A 21,646-nucleotide genomic window follows, 5' to 3' on the forward strand; every position below is an offset into this window, starting at 1 on the left:
CAAACAAAAATTCCTCTGGTGCTGTGGGATGGACAAGGGGATCTGCCCATCAAGTCAAGCTCTTGCTGATAATTCTTCCCTGAACTAATAGTCCTTGGTGCATGTCACCATTTCAGTCTTTCATGATCCTGAAAACCAACAAACAATTTGCTACTAGGTGTTACAGTATGGTTCAGTCTTTTGGGCTGGGCGTTGGTGGGTCGGCGGGGTCCTGGAAGCCCTTTTTGTAAGCCCTCGGTTTTTGAACCAATCTACTCACGCTCTCAGGTCTTGAGGCACCTCACCCCATGACCTCCGCAGCTCAAGGCAGAGAAGAGACAGGGACGTGGGAGACATTTTGCCTGTCGCAGCCACCACGGCAGCGATGTGGCCGAGTGATTGTAACATCGCCTCCCGTTCCAGCTGCACCTGGAGCCACGGTTCTGCTACGGGTTCCATCGCTGCTGGACACTGGCTGCTTCTTCCACACTTCGACAGAGAAGGGCGAGCAGCTTGGGCGCTTTAACTTGTGCAACGCAACCACACGAACACTCAGTGGCCCGCAAGGCCTCGCCTCCGTCTGCCGCTCCCTCCCTCCCGCCCCCGGCTGCGCGGCCCGCTCCGGGTCCGGCCGGCTCCGGGACCGGCCTGGGCGGGCCCTGCCGAGGGTCACCCCGCGGGGCGGTGCCGGCGCGGCAGGTGCGTCCCTCCGCGGTCACAGCAGGGCTGCCGCCGCCGCTGCCACGTCAGGGGAGTTTCCCGAGGCGAGGCGGGCTGGGTCGGGCCCGGCCTTTCTCCTCCTCCTCCTCCTCCTCCTCTCCCCCACCCCCTCCCCCGGCCCCCGTTGTCGGAGGCGCTGCGGAGGTAGCGAGCTGTTCGCTGTCATGGAGGCCCGCTACAACCTCAAGAGCCCGGGTAGGCAGCGCGGCAGGCCCCGGCGGGCGCCGGGGAAGCGGCCGGCGGCCTCGCTTGCAGGCCGCGGGCGGCAGGGCCGGGCGTGGGGAGCGGGCCGTGCCTTGTAGGCCGACCAGGCCGCTGCCCGTCGCGGCGGGCGGCCGGCCGGCCGGCCGGCCGGGCGGGTATGTCCCCTGCCGGGGGCTGCCGCGGTTCGCGGTAGGCTCTGGGGCCGGTGTTGCGGCCGGCGATCGCCTCCCCGGGCGCGGCGGGACAGGTGCAGCGTTCGGGCCGCGGAGGGAGGAGATGTGATGTGGGGCCGGGGGCCGCGGAGGTGGCCGCGGGCGCGGGTCAGCTGCGCGCCGGGGTGGTGGCAGCGTTCAGGCGGAGACCGGCTGGGTGGTTTCTGCTTCCCGGTGCGATGGCGTTGAAAACTCCACCCGGCTGTAATTCGGTTCAAAACACCCTGGCTGCCGTGTGCGTGTGTGCGCCCACGCTTTTTTTTGCCGTTTTGTAGCAGCGTGCCTTTGCACTTTTGTCTGGCGGCTGTGCCGTGTTCCCCTGGGCATCGCCTCCTTTCCAGATAGGTGTGTGCGAGGGCACAGGTTGCCAACGCTAGCTTAGCCTCTGTGGGGTCATTTATTTTACACCAGTGTTACTGTACACGCATGCGTGCGTGTTTGTTTATGGGATTCTGTGCTAAAATTCGTGCCTTACGGCTCCGAGACTTCCTTTTGAATCCTGGAAGTGAGAGGGCTGCCTCCAGAGATGTGGGAGATGTCTTGAGAAACAGCGCTGGGAGGGAAGGTTTTGCTTCCCAGGAAGGGAAACTGAGGACAGGTCGGGTCCTTCCCATAGGGCTGTGTTGGAGCAGCGGCCTCTCGCCGGCTGTGCCAGGCTTCACCTCCTGGGAGCTGCGTGTGGAGCAGGAGGTCTGTTGCTGCTGAAGCACAACATCTTCCACAGCTTGTAAGGGCTAGTTGGGTTTGCGTCGGTCGCTGTCCTGTCCCTGCTTTCCCCCAATCTGGGTTTGGGAAGTAGGTATTATCAGCTTTCTTATTATGGTGAATAGTGGCTTTATTCTTTAATCGTACCATCCTGTTACCAGCATGGGAGTTGAGGAGAAACTTAATGTTAGGATGATTTGTACCTTACAAACATAAATGACAGGCTTATTTACAAAATATGCCCCATGTGGATGGTGTATCTATTGCTAAATGATGTGTCCCTCACACCCAGGTTGCATAACTGAAAGATAGGAAGGTTCACAAAGCAAGTGATGTACTTGTTATAGTTTAAAACATCAGGAAGGAAGACTTTTTTGGTTTTATTTAGGGAGATATGCTGGATATTTTGCATATGTGAGTTTACAAGGCCACACAAACATGCTCACTAGTTATGGTTTGCCACGTCATTGGAAATAGTGGTGGTGTGCTGTATGACTCGCTCCTGGGATCTGGGTGGAGAGGGCAAGTATTTATGACTTAATTTAGCAATGGTCTTCCTCTCTGTTGTTACTGGTCTCCCTTGTTTTTGAGAGAAAATTGTCTTTACTGGAATTGATTTTCAGCACTTGCACTGTTCCATAGCAAAATGAACCTTAATTGGCAAAGCTTCATACAATGGGTCAGTATTGCTTCCCAAAATTAAACATGCTCTCTAGCATATTAATATATTATTTCTCTCCATATGGACACTGAAAGTCTACAAATTATTTAAATCACTATAATATGGTTTAAATTGCTCATTTCAGTAGTCACTTAGTGTGTGTGAAAACTTTCGTGTAAAAAGATGGACAAAAAGGTATTAAATACGAAAAAAAGATTTAAAATAAATATTGTTTCTTGAGCAGTTGTTGTCTGTTAAAACAAGTTGATTGTAGTTCTGTATAGCCATTGCATTTAGTCTGGTACTTTTCTTGCTAACCAGGGAGATAGGTATATGCAGTTATTTAATATTTTTGTGTAAGTTTTCCAAATTCCAATCTTGTTACGGTGACACATGCAGTTTAGTGATGGTATCTTACACTTGTTCAACTGAAGGCTTAAGATGGAAATGTAGAGTATTCTAATATGAAGGTGGTTTTAATTAATGTAAATGCACTCAACTACATAAAACCAAATCCACCATGTTTCCTATTTCAAATGGTTGTATCATCTGTGGACTGAAGGGGTTCTTTTGATAACTGAGCCCTCTAAAGCTGTAGAAGTAGCAGCTGTCCTTGTGCCTACTGTTATTGTTGTTCTGACTTGAATAGAGGAAAAGCCAAGCTGCTAACTGGTCAGCTTTAGGGATTTGGAATGTGTTACCTTGAGACAGAGTGAAGAAAATAATTATTTTGCACCTGCACAAGAGACTTCTGTTGAAATCTGCTTTTGGACTTGAGCAAACTCTGGTTGCAGATGGTGACTTCCATCTGCTCCATAGTTTTAGAGAGAGCAAATACTACTTTTAGTAGTTTTATTAGTTTCAGTATAAGTTATTTTAATTATTGCAGTAGGCTTTATCTGAAATATCATAGAGGAAAACATGTTTTAAATAGGAAAATTTTGTTAGAAGAAACCTGTACTTTTATTGATCTCCCTTTAAAGCCAAATTCTGTTGGAGAGCTATGACAGGAGCTGAAGTTGTTATATGTGGCTGCATGGGTCCCTCTTCTGTCAGTAAGTGTGCTAGACCGGACTGATGAATGAGGATCGGTTAAGCTCTCTAGTGCCTTTCTTTTGTGTGCTTTCAAATGGACCACATAAAGAGCAGTATTGCCACACAGCTTTGTCCTGCTGCTAGCTGCTCCTACTCAATGTATTCTTCTTCCTTATCCCAGTTTCTCCAGGTGATGTTAGTTCATCCCAATGTATCTAAAAGACAGTAACTCTCTGCAACAAGAAACAAGTTGTTCCCCTGCACGCTGTGTCTCTGTGGATGACCAGCAGCGCAGCTGGTGCTCTGGCAGCTCTCAGTTTGCGGTGGTCACAGGTTGTGGCCACCACAAGTCTGGGCTTGACGAAGGTGATGTGCTAAGCTGCTGCTGGCTCCTGTCAGTTACCCTCTATAAGAGCAAGGAGGTTTGGGGGCATTCGCCTGGAGCTATCTCCTTACATCATCTATGAACATTTTGGTGTTTTTTTTATTATTTCTTCCCCAAAAGACCCTCCAAAAGACCCTTTTTGGAGGGAAGAAATTTCACTTTCCACACTTCAGACTACTTTGTATTGCCTCAATAAGGCAAAGCCTTTTAAGCTGTTACTTTATATTTTTATGTCTATGTTTGGCACTTATAAAAGGGCAAGCTATTTTCTGTCTTAGGATTTCAAAATGGATTAGTCAATGTATATCAGTCTGCTACCATATGGCTGATAAACCTCTCCTGTCAATATTAAAGCTCAGCTGACTAAAGCACAGACTTCATCCTCTTCATGCTTCCGGAACATCCCTATTTTCTGAAATTTATAAGACAGCTACTTGGAATAATCTCTTTACTTTTTTTCCAAGAGCTGTGACCCTTAGTCTGCTGCAAGATCAGACACCAGATCTTGCAGTCACTGTTTTTGTAGTGACAGTCTCCCTCTTTCATGTGGGATGTTACCAGCCTTCTGAGTGGGTATTAGCACAGACACACTTGAAGAATTATGAACAGCTACTTACAGTGACTCACACAGAGCTCACAAACAACAGTGCTTTTTTGTTTTGGGCAGTCTTTTTGTTTGTTTTCAGCAGACCTCCTCATCTAGAATTTGACTAGTGAGGACACTGGAGGCGTAACATTTGCTGCCCAGGGACAATGCTTTTGGATCTTGGACACACAGGGAACATAAAGTGGTGAGATTGTGATCCTCTTAGCTGTCACCTTCAGTACATTTACTGCTTTTCCCACAAACTATATTTCCTTCTGCACTTTATACTTTTTACAAATAAGAAGTGGTCCTTGTCAACAAACATGCGTCAGATCTATGTTAATAAAAAACAGATAATAGAAAATAGCCAGTAGGTACCATGCTGATTAGTACCTTCCGTGTATGAAATGAAGGTAGAATTTTTTAAAAATAAAAAGTTAAATGGGTGTTAAAAATTGATTAAAGCTGAAGACATTGTTTGATATCAGTGCATTCAACAAGCACCTTACATTTGATAAGTCCTATCTCTCTTTGTGTTGACTGAACAGTTGTTTTGATTGTAAATACAGGAAGAGTACTGTACTTCCTGCTGCTCTGAGGGAAGTGAGGACTAAAGGTCTGTCATTTCTGAGGGTGAGAGGAAAGAGAGAATAGACTGATTAAAAGTATTCTTTTTGTTTTATGATTGTCAGTACTTTGTGTGAGTACAGGAGGCTTCTGGGCCTTGGGAAGGGATGTATCTGAGACCCTGAAGATGGAAAGCAGCTGGCCTGCCTCTTGGTAAATGGTGTTTCAATTTGTTTTGTAGCAGAAGTCAAAGGGATGGCTTTAAACTGAAAGAGGGTAGATTTAGATTAGATATAAGGAAGAAATTCTTCTCTCTGAGGGTGGTGAGACACTGGAACAGGTTGCCCAGAGAAGTTGTGGATGCCCCATCCCTGGAAGTGTTCAAGGCCAGGCTGGATGAGGCTTTGAGCAACCTGGTCTAGTGGAGAGTGTCCCTGCCCATGGCAGGGGAGTTGGACCTAGATGATCTTTGAGGTCCCTTCTAACCCTAACCGTTCTATGATTCTATAACTGTCAAACCAAATTTTAAAATATAAGCAATTTTGGAACCTATGGCTGCCCCAGAGAGTTGTTACAGTTCTGCAATCACGCATTTCAGTTTTGTAAGAAGAATTGTTTTGTCTTGTTACATGAGATCAGCATAAAATGGGAACTTGGCTAGAGGAGAACATCACAGAAGCAGTGAATGATGAGTGACTTCATTGTGTCAATTTACTTTTACTTAGACAGGTGTGATTCCTCTAGTATGGGGAAATAGTGTTTTTCAGGTTATGATGTTTTAAATAATGTCAAAACTATAGTAGATTTTGGTAGAGATGACTTTAAAATGGTGATGTCATTCACCTGAAACTGAAGTTTTAACTCTTCTTCGTTTTGTCTGTTCTTTTAGCACTGGAGGATGTAGGTATGATAAGGTGGTCACTGGTGGTATGGGAAGGATCATTAGCATTATGGGTTGCTTCCACTGGAAGTCTGGCTTTCTAGTTCCAGAAGACTGAAAAATCTGAAAATCTTTGCATGGTCTGTTGCAAGTATTCCTGTTTCTACATTCTGTTGCTGAGTTGTCAGAGTAAAGATTTGTGTGTCCACTGTCCCATCATAGACAGAGGCAGTAGGGAATGCTTTGGAAAAGAGCTTTAAAGAAATAGAATATGTCATATGTTCTCCTTATTAGTGGTTTAAGGACTTGCCCAACTGGAATTTTCACCTGTTTTCTAGGGATTTTATTTTGGATGGATGCGACTGGGATGCGCGGGGGTTTATTATGAAGAAAGTTTTATGAAGCTTTGAACGTGGTTTTGATTCAAAATTGACTATAAACTGCTATGCAAATTTTTATGAAAATACAGTCACATTTTTGTGAAATGACCTACAAAAATATATACAGGAACTCAAAAATCTATTTAAAGACGGATGTGAACTCAAAAGGGTTAAGAAAGGTAAGGGCAAAACAAATAAAGACAAAGAATGCAGAGGTAGAGCAGAAAAAACGTTAGTAACATGGAGCTCACTTGAAAGTGTGGTAATGTGGGTTTGTTTCTCGAGTAGATGCCATTTGACACTCTATTCTGCAAAAGAATTGTAATTTATATTTCAGGGTACTTTTGTCTCAAGCCCCTGTATTCCTCCTTTGATTGTTTTTTAATTCACTAATGATCACATACCGTTCACAGGTTCTAAGCTGTCCAGGAAAATCACATCCACAATGGAGCAGGTGACACACGGTTACCTAGTGACACTGAGCAGGTCGCTGTGAACCTGTATGAGTCTCTGTATGTTTAGATTTAATAAACCATTCTCTAGAGGATACAATACTACTTAAATACCATTCTCCATATCAAAGAGCTGAAGTAAAATTATTTCATAACTTTCCAGTCTGCTGTGACTCTTTGCTTTAAATGTTTTCTTGCAAGCTTTAGAGACCACATCACTTAAAGTGATTATTTTTGACTCAAAATGTCAAAGCTCATTGAGTGTTGTTGTCTTACGAGAATTCCTATGTACTTTACACGTAAATTTATTCCTGACTTTTCTTTTTGTTGCATGATCCGGTCCTTGTGCAGTTGTACTAATGACTGACTGTGATTCACTGTTATTTTTCCCCTGACGTGAAATTTAAACTTACCTTTAGTAAATGGGATTTTATTTTGAGTGCAAATACAGGCATTTGGGGTGAAAGGGTTCCCAGGTGCTTCGGGCTGCTGTGAGGTCTGATGGTGGTGGTTACGCAGGTGGCACTGCGCTCTGTGAGCTCTGAAGTTGCTTGGTGGTTACGCTAGTGTCTTGGTTTTTCTGGGATAGAATCATAGAAGGAATTTTCTGCTGCATTTCTTAAGTAGAGCTGTGTTTTTAAGAAGACTGCAGCACGCAGTTTGGTGAGAACAAAGTTGGTAAGACGCTTTGTTTTATTTTGTAGTCAGCCGTGGTATGCAGGTATACATAGTGCTCAAGGACTTTTCAGCTGGTTTTTGCTAATGACCCAGATGTCTGAGAACCTGGGAGGAGTGTGGCCAGGAGGACTGACACCTAAATTGGCTCTTGGTGCTTTGTTGCCAGGTGGGGCTAAACTGTGACACACATGGATCATTTAATTGAAGGGCCTTGATGCTTGTCTCAAACTGATTGTGCAGTTTCAATTTTTTCTTCCTAGTATTTTTCCCAATTGTAGATAGTAGTATCATTAATAGACAAATACATAACAAAGATGAGTTATATTTTACTAACAGCTTAAGTGGGCTGAGTAGTTATAAAACCCTTCATCCCAGAGAAACTTTATAAAGTTTTACTACTTCATTGGAGAACCTGGATTTGGTAAATAAATTGCGTTCTTGCTTATGTAAATTACTGCTGTTTCTGTATTTCTTCTGGGTAGAAGAAAAAAACACCCAATAATAGCAGCCATTTAAAAAAAAAAAAGTAGAAAGCATTTGCTGAAGCAGTAAAGGCTGTCAGTTTTTTTTATTCCTTTTTTTTCCAGATCAGATAAGTCAACTTGAAAGATTAGGAAATCTCTAGTTTTATGCTAGCTCTTTCGAGTGCCTTTGTTTGTTTTTTATGTACTGTCTTTTTCTAAACAGGAGAACCGGAAATTGGTGAAATGCGATGGTTGCTGTCCGTTTGAGGAAGATACTGTTGCATACAACCCGTATCACTATATTCAAATGCGAATTTGTTTCACTGATAATCCTGCAGTCATCTTTGTGTGCACAAAATGCCATTTCTTTATGTGATGAAGTACCAGGGGCTGAGCCTTGCTGAACTGAGACCTCACCTTCCCGGTGCTTCCTGACTTGGGTTTGATTACAGTGTCACCCACCTCACCTCTGCTGCTCCCTTGCCTGGGTCTGTTTCTCCTTTTGAGCTCTTGTGCCTGAGTACTGTTGCCTCTTGTAGACAAGTTGTGGTAGATCTTCAGGAAGCTTGTAACCGTGTCCGGGTGTTTGGGTTTTGAGTGTTGGAGGGAGTTGGAACTTGTATCAGATTTTCTAAACTTCCAGTGAGCAAAAGTTGTGCGTCTTGGTTATGCTGAAATAAATCCTGTTGCAATGTTGTGTGTTATGTTTACATTAGTATAACCTTGGTCAGCTCATTTGACTGCAGCATACACTGTTTACTGATAATGTAAAAACGAACTGAAATCCTTCCTTATTGAATACAGAAGACTACTAACAAAACAAAGCTCTGTAAGGCTAAATACGATTGCTTTATTTTAAGACTATTTTCAATTTCACAATAACAGATTTTTTTTTTTAAATAAGGCATAGTATTTTACTAAGAGAACTCTACCGATGTTCAGATCTTTAAGCAGTAATACTGACATTTATGAAGACTGATCACTTGCATTCTCTGCGTACAGAAGGGTTTCCTGGGCTTCGAGGTGCAGACTGGTCTAGTTGGGCATGACAGCAGGAGTACTTGAATGTGACTTCAAGATATATCCAAGAGAAGCAGTTGCATGGAACGCAAATTTCAGGATAGCTTAACGTAAATGTTAATATGAAGTAGGATTTGACCAGGACATATTTTTTGACAGAAATAAATCTTCACATCACGCATGCATACATTGCACAATCATTGCTCATTAATTATGTTATTCTGCTCAATCCTAAAGCAAGCTGGTGGTTTGATTATCAGATTTTTAACATCCACGTTGTGCTTTTCAGAAAAAAAAGATCACTAAGTTCGGTGTAATACAAGAGGCAGATTGTCAGAGCCTCTGACCTGCTCTTTCCTTTCCTCCCCAGAGCAGTGGAGAGCTTTCATGCCTCCTGCCAGGGCAGGAACTCTCCTTTGCTCTCTAGTGTTAGCCCAGAAACTTTATTTCCTCAGTATTCTATTGCAGTGAACATTACGATAAATTGTTGCCAAGTGTACCTGTAAAAGCATGGTTATTTTTCATCCTGACAGTCATGCCACATTAAAAAATACCTTGATTACTTTATCTCTAAAACCTGTCTTAGACAAATTGGGTGTCTTTATTTTTTTTTTTTTTTGGCTGAATTAGTGATACTTCTTGACTTTATTGACAATTTGCAGTTCTTTATTTTGAATGGGCCCAAACTGCTCTAATTTTTCGAATTGCCATTGCCAAACGTTTACTCAGATGACTCAGTGTGATTTTAAATGGGTTGCAATACCATATTTTGCATCAAAGCTCTTTTTAATGGAGTTTGGATAAGAATGTCCTGTACTCATTGCAGACAGACTTTGTCAATTACGTTTTTTTCTTCCGTTGGTGGTTTTCAGTAGCCAAAGGAGAGACTGCATTCATGAATACTACAGCTATGCTTAAAGAAGAAACAATTTAATTTAATGCTTTCTTCACTGGGTCACACATTCTTAGAATGAACCTTCATTGGTCCAGGCTGTTCTTTGCAGCCTGTCAGTTGGCATTTTTCAGCAGTGTGGAAATAGAACCACAGAACGGCTTGGGTTAGGAGGGACCTTCAAAGATCATCTAGTCCAACCTCCCTGTCATGGGCAGGGACACCTTTCACTAAATCAGATTCCTCAAAGCCTTATCCAACCTGGCCTTGAACACTTATTCAGAATCAAGAATAGTGTGACCAGCAGGAGCAGGGAAGTGATCCTGCCCCTGTACTCGGCACTGGTGAGGCCGCACCTGGAATATTGTGTCCAGTTTTGGGCCCCTCGCTTTAAGAGAGATATTGAGCTCCTGGAGCGAGTCCAAAGAAGGGCAACTAAACTGGTCAAGGGGCTGGAAAATAAAACTTATGAGGAGCGGCTGAGGGAGTTGGGGCTGTTTAGCCTGGAGAAGAGGAGGCTGAGGGGAGACCTGATTACGGCCTATAAATACTTGAGAAAAGATGGTGGGGAGGTAGGGGAGGGGCTCTTTACATTAGTGATGGATGATAGAACAAGAGGAAATGGGCATAAGCTTAGTCAGGGGAGATTCAGGTTGGATGTTAGGAAGTATTTCTTCTCTGAAAGGGTTGTCAGCCACTGGAATAGGCTGCCCAGGGAGGTGGTTGAGTCCCCATCCCTGGATGTGTTTAAGAATAGGGTGGATGAGCTACTTGAGGATATGGTTTAATGGGGATTAGGGATGGTTGGACTCGATGATCTCTAAGGTCTTTTCCAACCTAGAAATCTATGAATCTATGAAAACTTCCAGGGATGGGGCATTCACAGCTCTTCTAGGCAGCCTGTTCTGGTGTCTTACCACCCTCGTTGTGAAGAATTTCTTCCTTATGTGCAACCTACCCTCTTTCAGTTTAAAACCACTGCCCCTTGTCCTTTGCTACAGGCCCTGGTAAAAAGTCTTTTTCTGTCTTTCTTACAAGCCCTTTGTAAGTATTGAAAGGCCTCAGTGAGGTCTCCCTGGTGCCTTCTCTTCTCCAGGCTGAACAACTCCAACTCTCTCAGCCTTTCTTTGTATACATGTGCTTCTTTTTCTTGCGCTATCCTAGGTTACTTAATACTGAAAATTTCTTATAAGCAAATTAAGGTATGCAAAAACTAAATTATATGCTTTACGATATTTCATGCTGTATCCAAGGCTAAACCATAGCCAGTTATTCTGTTCCCCGATGACTGCTCCCAACTTGAGGAGGAGAGTTGGGAAAAGGAAGGAAGACTTGTGGATTGAGAGAAGAACTATTTAATAATTGTAATAAAATAAAATGGGAAATAATATATACAGACAAGTGATGTACAGTGCAATTGCTCACCACCCCTTGACTGATGCCCAACCCGTTCCTGGCTAGCGATCCCAGAGCAGGAAAATCTCTAAACCATAGTCCCAGAAGAGAGAGAGTAGGCCTTGGGAGCAGAAGGATGGGGGAGAGACCCTCCAGGGATGGTGACCATTGAGAAAGAGAGAGGCTGTCCCCAAACGACTTTCCAGTTTATAGCGAGTATGATGTTACATGGTATGGAACGCCCATTTGCCAGTTTAGGTGTCAATTGTCCTGGCCACACTGCCCTCAGATTCTTGGACATCTGGGTCATTAGCAAAAACCAGTTGAAAAGTCCTTGAGTACTATGGATACCTGCATGCCACGGCTGGCTACAAACTAAAACAAAGTGTCTTACCAGCTTTTTTCTCACCCAATTGGGTGCTGCAGTCTTCTTAAAAATGCAGCTTACTTTAGAAACATGGCTTTTCTGAACAAAAAATTCCTTCTATGATTTTGTCCCAGCAAAAGCAGGACAGATGCTCCAAGAGTGGAGTAATATTTCATATTCTTTCAGTGTATTTCATGCTGGCTTCTTAAAATATCTATAGTCTGACTTCTTGATAATAAAGTAATGCTGTGAAAAAACTACATACAGTATATCACTATCACAGTTAATTAAATACAAAAACGTTTTTAAAAACATGCTTTAAACTGCTTCCATTTTACATTCTACGTAGCAGGAGTCCACCTGCTTGTTGTTCCTACCTGTCTCAGTTACGTCTCAGTGCAGACCCTTGGTTTCTGTGTTTCTGCCTGCCAGCTGCTGGCTTTTGGCACCCAGCGAACAGCCTTGGAGCTAAAGCAGAAAAAAGGCTCGCTCTTTTGGGACAGATTCGAAGTGCCAATGTGCACTGCCAAAGATCCTGTGCCCAGTTTTAGGTTTGATACAAACACTTCTCTGAATGTCAGTAAACTTTTGTAGAATGGTCTTGAAATACTTTTTTTGCTTTAAGTTGGTTTTCCCTCAGTTACCATGGGGAACTGCACATGATGCTGATACAGGGGGACTGTATTTCTTTTCTGCCTTGGTCCCTTGTCTGGGAAGTCTCAGTGACAGAGTTGTCTGCCTTGTAGGCAACTATTGTGTCTTTGTTAGGCTTTCTGACATACGTTCTCTGTTTTCTTATTTTTACTCTTTTGCTTTGTGGCGTGTTCACTCCTGAATCAGCTCATCCTGGTGTGCACCACTCTTCTGAAGGCAAGTGGCCAGGCTTGTCAGCTGTGAAGCAATGCTGGGTCTGAAGCCTTTTCTGGTCCAGACTGGTTTTCTTATTGTTCTTTGCTAATGAACTGGTAAACCTTAATGCAGGTGAGAGAGACAAACTGTTTTTCAGCCAGGCCTGGATGCTGCTGCCTGTGACATAACCTCATGGGCTCTGCTGGGTGTTTAATTGACACTTCCCCCTGGCAGCAGCAAATTTCTGCATAGTCCTTTTGCTTTTTGGGTTGTAAGAAGTGAAATTCTCAAACTTTGAGCTGATGTTTATAGCTGTCAAGAAGCACGAAGGAGGAAGAGAACTTTTTACAGTAGATTCAAATCAAAATTTCTCTGTGGGAAGGTCAGAGTAGCTTTCCTCACAGTGTCATCAAAGTGAGTAAAGCCCTGGGAGCCTGAGCATGCTACACAGCCTACAGTCAGCTGTTGATGCCAGGGACTGTAAATCAAGGAACTACGGTTCGCTTATGCTTTAAGGGAATTTGGGCAGTGTTCCTCCTTCTTCATAGTTAGATAATTGCATGGGTGGGAGGGACATCCATGGTTTGAACTGAATGTGGAGAAGAGATTAAGGGGTCCTGTTCGTATGTGGTTGCTTGAAGAGGTGACTGGTATTTGCACTTTTTCCACTAAGTAGGAGGGAGTAAGAACTTTCTAGCTAACCTTATTCATGAGGCAACATCTTTAAATTTTTTGTCTGTAGTTCCTATGTTTAGTTTGCTCTTTGATTTGGCTGAGATCTTTATTAGGCATTAATGCGTAATGCACATGAGGGCATCTGGCAGGACAAGTGATGTAACAACTTAGTAAAAGGGAAGGAAAAAGGAGAAGCAGAAAATACAGATGATGCTGGTGGTTCTGAAGTAGAAGATTGGTGAGAGTAACTAATGACTGTCCTGAATTTAGGATAGAACAGTACCTATGTGTCCACACTCAGTAGCATGTTCAAATTACAAAGGCCTTGGGTAAATTTTTCTGGCTGGGCATAAGTGTTTTCAAATCTAGTATAAAACTTAATCTCCTCATACTACCGATGTGTTGGTTTCTCTCAAATCTTACTGTGACCTCCTTGGGAATAGTTAAGGGAGTAGTCATGTAATAGTCAACAGGAGGTGTCAGGATAGAGCTTTTCAGCAGTTGTTTGAAAGTGCATGATGTCCTTTGTGATAAAATATTGAGGTTATTAGTCTTGTGCATCTTGTATTTAAAGTCTGAAACGCCATTAATGACACTTATGTTTTTCCTCATGTCTTTGGTGCAATTAATAATGTAAAACTACTTTGGTCCCAGTGTTGAGAAACTCTCTGACCATGCAACATATTTTTCATAACTTTGTGCTTGTATAACTGATTTAAGGTTTATTCAGCGTGAGTAATTTATATTGTGTCTTGGATTATTAACTCCAGTGAAGAAGCCAGGATGTGCTGAAAAAGATTAGTTAGCTGAAAGGAGCTCTTCAAGAAATGTTTAAGTATCTTTGTATGCAATGCGTGTTAATTTTTTTTTTTCATGTCTTACACTTTTTCAGCTGTCAAACGTTTGATGAAAGAGGCGGCAGAACTGAAGGATCCTACAGATCATTATCATGCACAGCCTTTGGAGGTTTGTTTGTCTGTATGTTTGCAAGAGCTTGTAGTTAGGCTGTGTTATTAATATATACTCTAAGTTCTCTGTACACATATGTATGTAAAATGCACATATTGAGATACTAGCAGACTTTTTGAAATTGTTTCAGTTCTTTTTCCTGTGATGGAAATCAACAGCAGAGTTCCACTTTAATGGTATTGTAATTCCAGTTTGTTAGTGAAAGTATATAACATCAGTTTTACGTTGTGCCTGAGTAATTTTATTGCACAGGTATGTTTATTCCCCTTCCTCCTTCCTGAGACTACATAAATGCTTTTTATATCCAAACCTGACATCTGACTCAGTTGTTGAGTTGCTCATCAAAACACCTAAGCCTGGGTGATCTATGAGGATTCACTATTTTTCATATAAAAAAACCTGTGAAAAATGTAAATGGGTGCAATTCTGAATGCACTGTAAGAGAGAATGCTTAAATTCCACTTCAATAGCAGCGTCTTGAAGTCTTCTAAATGCTCAGTTAAGTTTTTGAGATGAGAGGAGAGTGAAGTTCTGACAGTTAGATGCTTAAACAGAAACCTGTTCTGATTTTGCTGGAATAATAAAAAAATACAATGTTCTGTGGTGTTCAGTTTGAGGATTTGATTTAGCTGTTCTCAGAAACATGTAGCACACTTAACATGCTTACAGAAAATAGCATGTTCCTAGGTGCTATAAAACATACCTTATTATTGACTAGTTTTTGTCTGCACCTTGTGTTTCCCCTTCCTGTGGTGAAATGTAAGGTTTAATTTATGCTATTACTTGTAAATTGCATGAAGGTCTTGTTCCTGAGTTAGAACAGTGACTTGCTGGGAAGAGAACAGTGGCAGATGAAAGGAAATACTGGAAATGTTGGCAGTTACCTCCCATCCTTGAAAAAATTGTAACTAGGTGGGCAGTCACAGCCCTGTGATAAATGTTCAGCGTTAGTTGAGAGATCTCATTCACTGACAGCAAGCCTCATTTGGACTCCTGTCCTAACAGTAGGAGTTGTTCTGCTTGTAAATGTTCAGGAAGTTGTGGGCATCATGAGATCAGATACACGAAGCCAAACACAGAACTCCAAAGAAGTAATGCTTAAAGAGAAGTTATTTATATGTCCAATGAAAATGATATTCCAGATTTCCAAGTGTATCTGTTGTGCAGTAAGGCAAGGTAGCTGTTTCAAAATTGTTTATAGAGAAGCAAAGGAAGATGGGAATTCTCTGGAGTGTGAGTCAAGTCCCTGTGTTGACTTGGGCATGGAAGGGGCTTGGAGGAAGTGGTCATTAATGTTCTTTCTTGAAGTGGGTCTCCTCTTGGTTCTCCAGAATTTATTATTCACTGGGGCAAAGTCTCAGTTTTCCCTTCCCAGTTTTCCATCTGTTGGGTAATAAAACGCTTGTCATAATTGATACAACTAGAGTGAAGAGCTTGAATAATGGATTTGAGGATTTCAACACAGCTATTGTGTAAGAAAATTACCAGAAAACTACAATATTTTATCCTTTTAACCAGAATCTTAGTACTGTGTTTGTTGTCTTACTCTGTTTGATTTTGACTTCTTAAAGCTTCTGCTTTGCATTCATTTTTTAGCCTGTCCTTGTTCAGGAAAATGGTATTTAATTGTTTACTTCTTTGACACACTCTTTCTTTTTTTTTCTTCTACTTTTGGTGTGGGCATTTTAGGATAATCTTTTTGAATGGCACTTTACTGTTAGAGGCCCTCCAGATTCAGATTTCGATGGAGGGATTTATCACGGGCGAATAGTACTACCACCTGAATATCCCATGAAACCACCCAGCATTATTTTGCTGACGGTAAGCATGTTTACTAGTTTTTCCTTTTTATGTGATCAATTTAATCATAGGTGTCTGAGAGAGAGATTCTTGGCATTTAAGGTAATGTTATTTTTGTAAGAAAGGTGCCATAGTGCAGTTAATGCTGCCAATTTAAGACCAGAAGTCTTCCAGGGTGGTGACTTTGGTGTTCTGTAATTACATGAAGCTTTGCACCTAATAAATGGAAATTTTCTCCAGGAGTAGTCACATTGCTGATGTGATTGTCTAACCTTTTGCTTTCTCCATGGGCTCTCTTGGTCTCTGTTGGAGACAGTGGTCACGTGTAGGAAGGCATACCTATGTTCTGGGGCAAAGGCCCACATTTGTGCAGAGTTTCGTAGAGCTAGAGCTTTTCAGGCTCTCTGCATGTGGTGTGTGGGTTACAGGAGAAGCAGGCAAGCCACCATATCACACTGGAACACGTGAGGTATCAGGTAAGGGTTTCTACATGGCAGACTTTGTTCAGAAAGCTGAATGCCAGTTTTGTGAGGTTGGCAGTAATATAATTATCAAGTATTGTTTGCATATAGATTTGTTTGATGATGATTTTTACAACTTGTACCAAAAATGAAGAGTTAACTTCCAGCACATTTTATTATATCCTTCTTCTTCCTTTGAAGGCCAATGGCAGGTTTGAAGTGGGGAAGAAAATTTGTTTAAGCATCTCAGGGCATCATCCTGAAACATGGCAGCCTTCATGGAGTAGTAAGTAACAATTATTTGGCAAATGCTACAGTTATCAAGCAACTAGATCTTTAAACTGAAAAAAAAATAAATCACAAAGAGTGTTTATAATGGAAAAGGAGACAGATTTTGAGGGAGTAAAAGTATGGGAGAATTTGAGAAATGTCAAGTGATGAAAGGGCAACATAGGAGGATTTGGGAATGGTATTAAATAAATGCAGAGTGAAAGGGTTGAAAAACTGAGAGGTGATGGTAAGCTCTTATTTATTTGGATGCACAACCATTAAGAATTCGCAGGCAACTTAGAGTATTCTTTAGTTTGTTGGGGTTTTTTTTAAAAATTATTCTTGTGAAAATGCTTTAAATCCTATTACTTTATCCCATTTTTGCATTATCACTAAAACCAGCTTAAATATTGATAGAGAGGAGTGTGGTTGGCTTTTAATTCTGATGCTGTACTTCTGAACACTCGAGGAAAGACAACGTGGTCTTGAGTTTAGCAAAACTCAATGTTTTCTACCTTTTTAAAAAAAGTTTCATTATCACAGAAATTGCAAGTTGGTTCACCCACGATTCACCCACGGCAATATTTCTGTGTTTATGTAATTTTAGTTTTGCTGAGTACACTACATAAATTATTTCTTTGGATATCAGCTGCACTTTTAAATTATGTTGACAAGATCTTAGGAATTTTCTAGAAGACCACTCTTTAGCTTTTGTTAGGTCTCTTTTTTTAGAGTAGAAAATACTGTCTTGCAAGTAGGAGTTGTAAATATCTTATCTCTATTTTGTGGTGCTTATCTTCATGTGATTTTTTTTTTTTTTCATGAATATACTAGCCAAGTGTCTTGAATTCTTAAATTTCATGACTATGTAAAACAAAATTGAAGGATAGTTGTCAAAAGAGATGTTTTAGATGACAATTCTGTTATGAACTGTAATCAGTATTTAAGTAAGCCCCTTTCTCAGCATGATGACATAAAAGGAACAAATTCCGCAGTGCATCACATAAAAGAAAATCACTGAACTTGCGTGTGCTGAAGTGCAGAGTTTGTGTCTAATAGGAAGATTGCCTTGTGAATCCTCCTCTTCTTTCCCTCCCTGTTTATATGTTAGTTCTGCCTTACCTTTTTTTCTTCAGAACCAATTTGTAAAGTTTGGAACTCTAATCTTTGTATTGACGAAACATTTTTGTGACAACTTGTCTTTTCTTCTCTGTGTTGGCTGATGGAAGGGTAAGGCCTTACCTTTCATTTATAATGTGTAGTTTAAAGAAAATGAAGAAGGCCTTACTGTGTACGAAAAAAAACCACTGCTGCTTGTTTGAAATTCAGACTAATCCTTTGGACAAAATGAAGTTTTGCAGGCAGAACTGCAACTTTTCTGTTGAGTGTAGAGTGAGATGAAATAACAGTTGTTTCTGCAACCCAGTTTGTATCTCTGTTTTCCCATTTTAGTAAGAACAGCTTTACTAGCGATTATTGGATTTATGCCAACCAAAGGTGAAGGAGCAATAGGATCTCTAGATTATACACCAGAAGAAAGAAGAGCTCTTGCAAAGAAGTAAGTACTAATTTTGTTACTATAGGTACATACATATGTACTGTCTTTCAGGGTAAGGCATTGAGTAGAAAGTCAGTCACTTCAGTCTGCTCTCTTGCATTTATTCCAAAGCTAAAAAAGTTCAATGCCTTCTCTCTATATATATGTCTTTTTTTTTCTCTGAACATTGTGTAAACTTCAAACTTAGAGTCAAATAAAATACTTCGAGAGGGCTGTGTGCCTTCCAGCACTGTGTGGTCAAATTAGAGGTTTGCCTGAAATTCAGGCTTAGAAATGTGATTAACGTTGTGATACAGTGGTAATTGCAGTGTGGAGGGAAAATGAATATGATGGAATTGATAATTAGTGTAAGTGGGGGAGAGAACAACCAAAACAATGATACATCATTTCCCTTTAGTAAATAATAATAATAAAACAATGACAGAAAATCTGAAGCAACTGCTTCTGAATGATTTTAAGGAAATTAACTTAGAATTAGATTTGTGACTATGGTGAAATGATTAGCTTAGTGGACAAGGAGAAAGCAGTGGATATTGTTTGTCTTGGCTTTAGCAAGGCTTTTGTGCTGTCTTCCTTAACATCCGCAAAGAAACTCATGAAGTACAGCCTAGGTAAGTGGGGACAGTAAGCTGGATTAGGAACTGACTCAGCTGCCTGGCTCAAAGGATTGTCGTAAATAGTACAAAGTCCAGTTGCAGGCCCGTCACTACTGGTGTACTCCAGGGGCTGGTACTGGGGCCAATGCTACTCAGTGTCACTAATGACCTGGATGATGGAGCAAGTTTGCAGACAGTACAAACTGGGAGAAGCGGCTGATACACCAGAAGGTTGTCCTGCCTTGCAGAGGAACCTCAATGGGCTGGAGGAACCTCATCAAGTTCAACAAAGAGAAAAGCAAAGTCCTGCCCCTAGGGAGGAGTAACGCCAGCTGACCATCTGGGAAGGAGCTTGGAAGGGGAGGACCTGGGGGTGCTGGTGGACACCAAAGTGATCATGAGGCAGCAGTGTGCCCTTGTGGCAAAGGTGGCTAATGATATCCTCTGCTGCGTTAGGAAGCACATTGCCAGCAGGTCGAGGGAAGTGATCCTTCCTCTGTACTGTGCACTGGTGAGATGTCTGGAGTGCTGGGCCCAGGTCAGGACTGTGTCCAGGTCAGGGTTCAAGAAAGATACAGACTTCCTGGAGTGAATCCAGTGCAGTGCCACGAAGGTGATTGAGGGACTGGAATGTATTTCATACAAGGAGAGGCTAAGAGAGACCATAGACTCTCATGTCAAGACTACTGGTCTTGACATCACTTGCCTTTCTGTAGGTTGTTTTGCAAATAGCTTGTTTAAACAAGGACACAAGAACATTAAGAGAACACGCTGTTCTGAGCTATGTCATTTGCGGCCAGGTCACAAATGTGTTCAGTCTGGAGAAGAGGAGGCTCAGGGGATCTTATCCTTGTGTACAAATATCTGGAAGGAAAGATGTGAAGAAGGCAGAGCCAGGCTCTTCTCAGTGGCACCCAGTGACAGGACAAGAGGCAACGGGCACAAACTGAAACCCACAAAATTCAGTCTGAATGCAAGAAAACACCTTTTTACTGTGGAGATAGTCAAAGCACTAGCACAGGTTGCCCAGAGGAGGTGGTGGAGTCTCATTTCTTGGAGGTATTAAAAATGTGACTGGAAACAGACCTGAGCAATGTGCTCTGCTTGACCCTGCTTTGAGCAAGGAGACTGGACTAAATGATCTCCAGGGGTCCCTCCCAGCCTCAGCTATTCTGTGATTATCCTTAAATGAAATCTTAGACCTGTGGGGGCTTTTTGGTCAGTCTTCTTTCCTCATCTGGGGAGGAGAAGGTACTTGAAAGACCATATCCCTATCTTATCAGCAAAGTTACTGTATTCCAAATTTTAACTAGTACCTTTTTTGCAGGCAGATGTGAGCTTTTTCTGCCTGTACGCTGAGCCAATTGGAAGCTGCAACTTTCCTGTTAGCATGGCACTGAGTCAAAGCTAATAAACCCTGCTCAGAGGTGGAGTTTAGTGGGTTGGTCTTAATACCATGCTGTCAAGACTGTGGTTTCTCATTGGCTTGGAGAGCTGCCTGCAGTGTGCCCTATAGATAAATCATGTGTGCAAGAGAGGAAAGGTAATGCTCTTGCAGAAGATGAAATTCCTGGATTTGAGGTGCAAGCTCCTGGGTCCAAATTAATATTTGTAATAATAGTTAGATCTTTATAATTCACAATTTAAATTTGCTGCAGATATAAAGTAAATTTTAAAATGGTAACAAATTATTAATAAAGTATCAATAGTAGCAATATGTAAGTCAGTTGTTAATATTTTTACTAAATGACATGAGAGAATATGTATTTGTAGAATAGGTAATTCTCAACATGTTTTTTCAAGATAGTGAGCGGGGGAAAATACTTCTAAGCTATTGGTCTTGACATCACTTGTCTTTCTGTAGATTGTTTTGCAAATAGCTTGTTTAAACAAGGACAAGAACATTAAGAGAACATGCTGTTCTGAGCTATGTCATTTGTGGCCAGGTCACAAGACTTCTGTTGTGAAATGTGTGGCACTTCTATGAAGACAGCCCTCTTACCACTAACGTCGGAAAGCATGTCAAGCCAGGCGGACAAGGAGGCTAAAGAACTCGCCAGACAAATTAGCTTCAAGGTGAAGTCACTCTTTTAAACTTTTATCTCTGTTGTATAGAATTAAAAAAAAAAATGATTGAAGAAAAACTTGTAAATTGCAGAAACCTTCATGATTTGATAAACCTTTATAAATCACTATATGGAAACCTATTTTTTTAGGACAGTCTGAAAAAGAAAAATAGGAATGGATCTCTGGCAGTGTGCCAATTAATAAATTGTGCATCTCAAGCACTGATTGATTTGTTTTAATTTCAATGATGAGCACTGTGGTAAGAACTGCCTAACTATGTGCTTTTACTTCCATGTTTTCAGTCACTAATAACTTGATTAAATTCTCCAGAATTCGTTTTATCATAAAAGTGTTAGGAAAATTTGGGCAAAGCTAACCTAAGTATTTTTTTTTTTCTTTGTGATTTTCTTTTATTTTTTCCTTTTGGCTTATGGAAGGAATAAAACATATTCCTACTGAAAAATCGTTGCAAATTCTTTTGAACTACTCTGCAGCTGAAGATACTGAAAGTTGAACTCTGGTATGGAAGTTGCTGTCACCCAAAAACGTGTTCTCTAGCTTGTGTTTCAGTGAAAGTAAGATTTGTGTAGTCAAATACGTGCCTTAGAAAACTGCATGTCTTGCATGCACAGTGGTGGTTTTCACTTGGTTTTCCACTAAACTCTTAAATCAGCCACTAAGGAAGACTGCTGTGCATGAGGGCAGGGAACTACAGTGAAATATATTATGACAACCTGGCATTGGTGCAGAATACATCCTCACTAAGGTCAGGGGTGCTAATATGTCGCCTTTTATCACCAATTCTCCTAACGCTGTCCT

At 41.6% G+C, this 21,646-nt stretch overlaps 1 protein-coding gene across 2 annotated transcripts in view; it reads left to right on the plus strand.

The window, feature by feature from the left end:
* The first annotated feature begins 824 nt into the window (after positions 1–824).
* UBE2J1 (ubiquitin conjugating enzyme E2 J1) overlaps positions 825–21,646 on the plus strand; it is a 33,848-nt gene continuing 13,026 nt past the window's right edge. For both annotated transcript variants that reach the window (XM_086631288.1, XM_086631289.1), the window contains exons 1-6: positions 825–894; positions 13,999–14,072; positions 15,765–15,896; positions 16,538–16,622; positions 18,059–18,164; positions 20,707–20,836. In XM_086631288.1, coding sequence (XP_086487414.1) covers positions 864–894; positions 13,999–14,072; positions 15,765–15,896; positions 16,538–16,622; positions 18,059–18,164; positions 20,707–20,836 — 558 coding nt within the window. In that variant the 5' untranslated portion in view covers positions 825–863. The remainder of the gene's footprint in view (positions 895–13,998; positions 14,073–15,764; positions 15,897–16,537; positions 16,623–18,058; positions 18,165–20,706; positions 20,837–21,646) is intronic.

Source organism: Tauraco erythrolophus, chromosome 2, assembly GCF_009769465.1.
Source record: "Tauraco erythrolophus isolate bTauEry1 chromosome 2, bTauEry1.pri, whole genome shotgun sequence".
In the NCBI taxonomy this organism is placed as follows: Eukaryota; Metazoa; Chordata; class Aves; order Musophagiformes; family Musophagidae; genus Tauraco; species Tauraco erythrolophus.